The sequence below is a fragment of the Fistularia commersonii genome, chromosome 9, assembly GCF_037954325.1.
Source record: "Fistularia commersonii isolate RoL2024-O1a breed Wild chromosome 9, RoL_Fcom_v1.0, whole genome shotgun sequence".
Taxonomy (NCBI): domain Eukaryota; kingdom Metazoa; phylum Chordata; class Actinopteri; order Syngnathiformes; family Fistulariidae; genus Fistularia; species Fistularia commersonii.
This window is the reverse complement of record NC_141292.1, coordinates 15842218-15850997: the sequence shown is the minus strand read 5'-3', so window position 1 is coordinate 15850997 and position 8780 is coordinate 15842218. Positions and strand designations below refer to the sequence as shown.

At 46.0% G+C, this 8780-nt stretch overlaps 1 protein-coding gene across 2 annotated transcripts; it reads right to left on the bottom strand.

The window, feature by feature from the left end:
- Positions 1-417: 417 nt before the first annotated feature.
- Positions 418-8697, bottom strand: nudcd3 (NudC domain containing 3). Of its 2 annotated transcripts, none has more exons than XM_086152711.1 (6): positions 8500-8697; positions 6642-6940; positions 4900-5032; positions 4683-4826; positions 4295-4599; positions 418-760 (listed from the first exon to the last, which is right to left on the bottom strand). In XM_086152711.1, the coding sequence occupies exons 1-5, from the start codon at positions 8695-8697 to the stop codon at positions 4324-4326; spliced, it is 1050 nt and encodes a 349-aa protein (XP_086008837.1). In that variant the 3' UTR covers positions 418-760; positions 4295-4323. The 2 variants fall into 2 exon arrangements, with proteins under 2 accessions (XP_086008837.1, XP_086008836.1); XM_086152710.1 differs by having other exon boundaries at positions 4411-4599.
- Between the last annotated feature and the right edge of the window lie 83 nt (positions 8698-8780).

Sequence of the window (8780 nt, the reverse complement as noted above, 5' to 3'; positions counted from 1 at the left end):
TAAATTTGGCAATAATATACAATTCAACTAATTCACTTATTAAATATGAGAGATGTGCGAAAAATAAATCTATTCATAAATGATCCTAAAAAAGCGTTCTGTAAAATTCACAGCACTTCACTTTGAATTATAAAATCAGCAATATTAAAAAAAGAAATAAAGGTTTTAGTGGAAAAACTGTGATGACTGGATAAGCAAGACGGAAATTGGCCAAAAAAATCTCAAATTAAAAGAAAAACATCGAAAATTGTTAAGGTTCCTGGTTGGATTCACACAGAATAAATTCCCACCTGCAGGATTTTTCCCAGAATTCCCCGAAATTTCAAATGAGCGAGTGAACGGTTTCATGCTTATCGATAATAAATCAATAAATAACAAAACCTCCCATCCATAAAAACCAATCAACAAACGCAGGGCCAGAGATCATGTCTTTTATTATCACCACGGTTCCACCTCTAAAACAGAAATAAAATTAGAAATAACTGCGACACAACACACACACACACACACACACACACACACACACACACACACACACACACACACACACAAGACAGGCACTGGGCGTTATCTTGAAAGGGAGTCGGTCTCGTGGACGGCCAGCAGGGGGCGCTGTCTGGAAAAGTCGTTCCCTGTCGGAGGTCGGAGGTCAGAACTGCACGGCGCTGGCGGGGATTTCAAACATGGACGGGTCGAATTGCTGCCCTTTGAACGGAGAGCCTTCGGCGTCCCAACCCTTCTTCAGCATCTCGTGCACTTTCTGTGAAAAAAAATAAAATTTGAATGAGGAAAATCTTGAATGGTTGCTTTTCTAGAGTTCTATCTTATCCTCTTTCCTTGCCGTAAACGTCTCAGAATTTTATTTTGGACGCAAAGCGCCAAAGGGGTTTTGTTTACGTCTTCCTCCGGCTACAGTTTTGGAAGGACGGAAGAAAAGCGTTGCCTTAGCAACGTACAATCTTTCCCTCTGTAACTGTATGACTGAACTCTCTGTGCGCTGAAGCTTTTAGTGAAAATAGACTAAACTTCTGTCCGATGTGGCCTTCAAATCCGGCGCGATGCTGATCAGTTTGGAACAATGCAGGGGACGACGGGACCAACTGGCTACCAGAATTTAGCTAGCCAGACCACCTGGCTACCAGAATTTGGCTTGCCAGACTACCTGGCTACCAGAATTGAGCTAGCCAGACCACTTGGCTACCAGAATTTAGCTAGCCAGACGACCTGGCTACCAGAATTGAGCTAGCCAGACCACTTGGCTACCAGAATTTAGCTAGCCAGACGACCTGGCTACCAGAATTCAGCTAGCCAGACTACCTGGCTACCAGACTTTAGCTAGCCAGACCACCTGGCTACCAGAATTTAGCTAGCCAGACCACCTGGCTACCAGAATTTGGCTTGCCAGACTACCTGGCTACCAGAATTTAGCTAGCCAGACTACCTGGCTACCAGAATTTAGCTAGCCAGACTACTTGGCTACCAGAATTTAGCTAGCCAGACCACCTGGCTACCAGAATTTAGCTAGCCAGACCACCTGGCTACCAGAATTTAGCTAGCCAGAATACCTGGCTACCAGAATTTAGCCACCCAGACCACCTGGCTACCAGAATTTAGCTATCCAGACTACCTGGCTACCAGAATTTAGCCAGCCAGACCACCTGGCTACCAGAATTTAGCCAGCCAGACCACCTGGCTACCAGAATTTAGCTAGCCAGACTACTTGGCTACCAGAATTTAGCTAGCCAGACCACCTGGCTACCAGAATTTAGCTAGCCAGACTACATTGCTACCAGAATTTAGCTAGCCAGACCACCTGGCTACCAGATTTCCTGACCACCAGAATACCGGATGATCACGCCACCCGTCTACCTGACTATGAGGCTACCCGACCGGACCATTTGGCTACCAGACTTGCTGACTACCAGACTACCTGATCCGCTGACTACTTGACCACCGGACCACATGGCTACCAGGCTTCCTCACCACCTGACTTCAACAATACTGGACTACCAGACCTCCTGGCTACCTGACTATGTGGATACCTGACCACCTGGCTACCAGTCTTCGTGACCACCAGAATACTCGACTACCAGACCACCTAGCAACCAGGTTATCTAAATACTAGGCTACCTGACTACCAGACCCTCTGGGAACATGACCAGCTGACTACATGACCACTAGAACGCCTGGCTAGCTGACTAACTGACTACGAGGCCACAGGAAGAGACCATCTGGCAAATAGACTTTCTGACTACCTGCCAGCTGACAACATAACCACCAGAACGCCTGGCTACCAAACTTCCACACCAACTGACCACCAGAATACTAGACTACAAAACCTCCAGGCTACCAGGCCATCTGACTACAAGGTTACCCGACCGCCTGACAACCAGAACCAAATGGCGACCAAACTTCTTGACTACCAGAATACTGGACTTCACAGCCACCTGACGACCAGCCCATCTAGCAACCAGTCATTCTGACTACCAGACTACCTGACCGGCTGACTTAATGAACAAGAGACTACCGGGTTTCCTGACCAACAGACTACATGACCACCAGACCACCTGATTCCGAGTCTACCGGACCACCTGACTACCAGACCATCTGGCAACTGGACTTTCAGACTACCTGTACAACTGACTACATGATCACCGGACCATTTGGCGACCAGACTTCCTGACCAGCAGATTACTGGACTACCAGACCACTTGGCTACCTGACTACAAGGCTACCGGACAAGACCATCTGGCAACCAGATTTTCTGACTACCTGAACAGCTGAGTAAATGACCACCAGACCAACCGGCTACCAGACTTCCTGACCATCAGAATACTGGACTACACGGCCACCTGACGACCAGCCCATCTAGCAACCAGTCATTCTGACTACCAGACTACCTGACCGGCTGACTTAATGAACAAGAGACTACCGGGTTTCCTGACCAACAGACTACATGACCACCAGACCACCTGGCTACCAGACCACCTAATTCGAAGTCTACCGGACCACCTGTCTACCAGACCATCTGGCAACTGGACTTTCTGACCACCAGAATACTGGACTACCTCCCACCTGGCTACCTGACTACAAGGCTACCAGACAAGACCATCTGGAAACCAGACTTTCTGACTACCTGACCAGCTGAGTAAATGACCACCAGACCATCTGGCGACCAAATTTCCTGACCGCCAGAATAGTGGACTACCAGGCGACCTGGCTACCTGACTAAGAGGCTACCGGACAAGACCATCTGGCAACTGGACTTTCAGACTACCTGTACAACTGACTACATTATCACCAGACCAACTGGCTACCAGACTTCCTGACCACCAGAATACTGGACTACCAGACCACCTGGCTACCTGACTAAGAGGCTACCGGACAAGACCATCTGGCAACCAGCCTTTCTGACTACCTGATCAGCTGACCGAATGCTCCAGAAACCACTGGCTACCAAACTTCCTCACCACCTGGCCACCAGAATAGTGGACTACCACACCACCAGACCAGATGCCCCCAGAAAGAGCTGGAAAGAGCTAATTATTCAGTGATAATCTTGTTTTGTTGCCAAATAGTGAGACTTCTACACATATTCGTGGAACTATTTGGTGATTTCCTGATTTAGCTCTTCTATATCTTATCATTATTATACTGTTCTTTTATCCCCACGGCTGATTTTCCATCCTGTTCCTGCACTTCTGCGCCTCCATCTAGTGGCCGGCTAGTGGCCGTGCACTTCACCAACATCGTTTTCTTGTCTGGGTTGGATTTTGTTTACAATTTCAGGTGATTTCCTGCAGATTTATTGGAAAACCAGTGGTTGCCTTTGAGTTTTTTATTTTGGTAGACCATTATTTTCTTTTTGATTTAAGTTTTGAACCTTCGTGCACCATATTTTTGGGGGGAAACGTTCCCAAACCAAAGGAAACTTTTCATCTTTTTAAAGCTTTATGACCCTCCTCACACTTTTATCAACATTTCCCTTATTTTTAAACACTTCCTAAAAGCTTAAACCATCGGCGATCGCCGTCGAAGTGAAACAAATAAGGCAAGATGACGCTGAGCCAATCAGAGCCCAGGATACAGAACACTGCGCTCTGATTGGTCGCCAACCTAGAATTTTTTATTTATTTTTTTAACCATAAAAATAAGCGAAATAAAAAATACTTAATAATCAAAATGCTGATTTTTTTTTTTTTTAAATTTTATATCGCGGATCACCACAATTTTGTTATTTTATTTTGAACCTTTAAAAAAAAAAAGGGATGCTAATTCTTCCCCTCATATTTACCTGGAAAATCAAGCTGAATTTAAAGGGATTCATCCTTTCCGAAACATTTTCCCCATCATATTATATATCTTTTTCTCAACTCCGCAGTTTCCTCGTGGAATTGACAAAACCCTCACGATTTCGTGGCTCTGCGGCTTCCCCTGCAGCTTCTGGTGGTAGTCGAAGGTGAGCCGGTCCAGGACGGCGTGCTCCTCCTCGTCCACCGTCGCCATGGAGCGCTCGCGGTTTATCTGGTTGACGTCGATCTCCCTCTCGCCCTTCAGGACGGCGTTCCACCACACCTCCGACGTCTTGTTGAGCGACAGCTGCCGAGAGGGAAATAATCGGTCGGCGCTTTTTTTTTTTTTTGTTTGTTTTTGGAACGCCGCCGAACAGGAAGCGCACGTACGACCACGCAGCCGCCGGGCTCCAGGCTCCACAGCGAGTTCTCCGTGTTGATCTTGTGGGTGAATTCTCCGTCCATCAGGGTTTTCTCCTCCGAGCCTTCGCGAACACACACTCGTACGCTGCCGCAATGCAGCGTCACGTTCACCTAACACACACACACACATGAAAATTCACCCTTTCCTTCATCTGTGTGTGTGTTTTCATGGCGGTTTCCTCACCTGGCGGCCTTTGACGACGGTCTTGGGCACCTGGACTCGGACCTCCAGGTCGGTGTAGTCCTGAGACCAGGTGTAGGTTTCGCGCACCGCGCCGTTGTAGCTGTCGGGCTCCGACTGGAAGCCTTCCTGCTTCCTGGAAAAGGGGAACCGGCGGGACAAGAGGGTCAGTGGAGACCCTAAAATGCCCTGATGTGTGACTTAGCATTGCTAAATTGTCATGTATCAACCCCTCATTCTGTTGTTATTGATATTTTTGTGCTTTTTACTGCTTATTATGGCTCCCAAAAAGGTTAAAAGTGCCCGTAAAGACGGCTGATGCGGCTAAAGGAGCAACGATGCTAACGAAGCTAAGAAGAAGTAAAAAAGTGATTGTTAGCTTGGATGAGTGAAAGCTAGCTTGTTAGCAAAAGTGCTAATAAGGATCTCACTTGCCAGAAGGCTTTACTTTTTTTTTCTTTTATATCATATATCAACCCTTCATTCCGTCATTATTGATATTTTGTGCTTTTTACTGCTAAGCTAGCCCTTATTATGGCTCCCAAAAATGTTTAAAGCGCCCGTAAAGACGGCTGATGTGGCTAAAGGAGCGACGACGCTAACGAAGCAGAGGTCTGAAATCTAAGTAGAAAAGTGAGTGTTAGCTCGGATGACTTAAAGCTAGCTTGTTAGCAATAGCGCTAACGAGGATCTCACTTGCCGGAAGGCTTTACTTTTTTTTTTATATATCATATATCAACCCTTCATTCCATCGTTATTGATATTCTGTGCTTTTTACCGCTAAGCTAGCCCTTATTATGGCTCCCAAAAAGGTTAAAAGTGCCCGTAAAGACGGCTGATGCGGCTAAAGGAGCGACGACGCTAACGAAGCTAAGAAGAAGTAAAAAAGTGATTGTTAGCTTGGATGAGTGAAAGCTAGCTTGTTAGCAAAAGTGCTAATGAGGATCTCACTTGCCGGAAGGCTTTACTTTTTTTTTCTTTTATATCATATATCAACCCTTCATTCCGTCATTATTGATATTTTTGTGCTTTTACTGCTAAGCTAGCCCTTATCACGGCTCCCAAAAAGGTTAAAAGTACCCGTGAAGACGGCTGATGTGGCTAAAAGAGTGACAACGCTAACGAAGCTAAGAAGAAGTAAAAAAGTGACTGTTAGCTCGGATGAGTGAAAGCTAGCTTGTTAGCAATAGCGCTAATGAGAATCTCTCTTGCCGGAAGGCTTTACTTTTTTTTTTTTTAAGAATAACTTTATTTGTCCCGAAGGAAATTGTCGCGCCAGAGTTTCAAGTAAAACATAACAATACTAAATAATAGTAGGAAGGGGGGAGAATAAGAAATACAAATAAAACTATAACGTGTCAAAGTCAAGGTCTTAAAAAGTATAAAGATTTGAAGATTCCCTTCGACTGAAGGAGGAGGAATTAAAAAGTCTGATAGCCTCAGGTAGGAAAGACAAGACTGTGTTTTTAGGAAACGCAGAGGACGAGACAGAACACCAGAAACACAGCAATAATTCCGGTTATCTTTAATTCTTTTCCATATTTCCCCCACAAATACACCCATAAAATGGAGTACGGTATGTTTTTTTGGGGCTGCAGAACAGATTTACATTGATTTGGCCCTCAAACGATGTCAAAAGGACTTGGACTGTGGAATGAATTGAAAAAAAAATGTAATTCTTTGGGTTTATTGACGTATTTTAGTTCCTGCGCGACTGAGAACCTGAAACTGTTCTGGTCACTCACCGTCCGGCTGAATCCGCTCCCTCGCCGGCCTCCCGGCCTCCCGGATCAGACCCTCCCCGCTCGGCGCCGTCGGAGGTCTGGGTTCGAGCGCTGGTCTCCGGCTCGGACCCCGGATCCTGAGCGTGGAGCTCCGTCTTCAGGTCCTCTGCGCTCTTCTTCTCCTCTTCCTCGGCCTTCTCCGGAGGCGAGGACGCCACTTCCAGTTCCTGGACGGCCGGCGGGGCGTTTCTGCTCTCGCCCAGACGCTGGAGCTGCTGCTGCCGCTCCTGGTCGGCCACCTTCTCGAACAACTTGAACGTCTGGAGCGTGGGGAGATGAACCAAACAGTAACACCAAACAAGCGTCGCGTTGCGTCAAAATTAGCAGCGCGATATTAGCGTCTCCCCTTCGGAGGCGGAGGTGTCCCAGGAATACGAGGAGCTCGGTTGTTGGGGAGCAACTCCAGGCTACCCGGTCCATGGAGAGGGTTCAGAAGACCCTTTATGAGGAAAGATGGGGGTCGGCTGGGCCCTCGTCAAGCATCGGGACACCGCAAATCCCGATTCTCATGGAGGGCCGAAGCTGCAGAAGTAGCTCTAGATCAGCTCTAGATCAGCTCTAGATCAGCTCTAGATCAGGGGTCGGCAACCCACCGCTCTTTCATCCTTACACTGCGGCTCCGGGTGGCTTGGGAAGTATTTAATTGAAGTTTTTTTTTTTTTTTTGTGTGTGTTAGTTCCTTTTTTAATGCTAGTTCTAAATTGGATGATCTTGAAGTATTAAAATAAATTTATATTTATTATTTTTCGAGGTCACACTCGCGGAAGCCGGTATACCCGCCAGCCGGTAAAATCCCGATTTGCAGATGCTGTACACAGAAGTCCCATAAACCAGGTAAAATAAATATTTATGAAGATATTTTGCAAATATTTATTTTCTATTGTTTACTGACACAGTGATTTTTTTTCCCGATTTATTTTTAAAATTCAGGTCAAGGCTCCGCTACACGCTCTGAAAGCCCAAAGCTCAAAATGGGTTCATTACATAAATAAAATTTAATTTTCTCCATAATACTTTGTGAATTTCAGAAGCAACACACTGCACACTTGTTTATACAAAGTGTAAAGGTAATAAAAAGCAATATGTACAGTGGTACCTTTATTTTAGACGTCAAAAAGCTCCCAGCATTTTCTTTTCCGGGTCCAAATGGCTCTTTGGGTGTTAAAGGTTGCCGACCCCTGGTCTAGCATGTTGCAAAAAACAATGGTGGCGCCCCTGGATTAAAATGTGTGTGCTAAATAGCAATTTTTAAAAGAAATAACTATCTGTTGTCTGGTCTGAGGCAAACAGAAGAGCATCCTTGTGGCCTCCAAGACCCTTTGACGGGTTCAAAGGTTGCCGACCCCTGGTTTAGGGACATTGATCAGTCTCTCTCAGGATTCCATTACAATTAGCAATGCAATATAAAGTAGCTCCTCCCCGCGGAGACGGAGGGGTTGGTGTGTTTCAAGAATCCTGGGATTTATGCCAGATCCATGGCAGGGCCTCCCAAATAATGCAGGCAAGAATGGATTTAGTCTTCCCCTGCCCAGATAGGGCAGGGACTGATATTTGAGATAAAATATAATTTGATAATGAAAAAAATGGCTATTTAGGTTAGATAACGACTGATCATTTCAAGAAACTACACAGATTTTAAGATTTAAATAAACAACAACAAATAAACAAACGTTTAGTGGAGCTGAAGTGAAATCGTGTTTTGCGAGTATCGCGATAATTAACGAGATCCTACCTCGCTCTCCAAATCCCGTTTGGCAACATTAGCAAGCCGGCTTTAAACAACAAATATCGCTCGGTAGAAAAACAAAGAAACGCCAACCTTGAGCACCATCTTCTCCGCAACCCCCGGGGGAAAACCCATCTTGTCGTTGGGACTCAGGAGCAGACGGTAGAAGTCCGTCTTGCGATACAAGAATCCAAAATAGACCTGGAGGAAGTCCTGGATGTTGCCGACGTGCTGGAGAATCCCCAGCAGAGCGTTGTCGTACATCTCCGACATCTGCAACGGCGACGCCATGGCGATCCTGTCAGCCCCGGTCTTTTAAGGAAACCTCCGGACTTTCAAAAACGACGCTTCACGGAGAAGAAAAACAACGACTC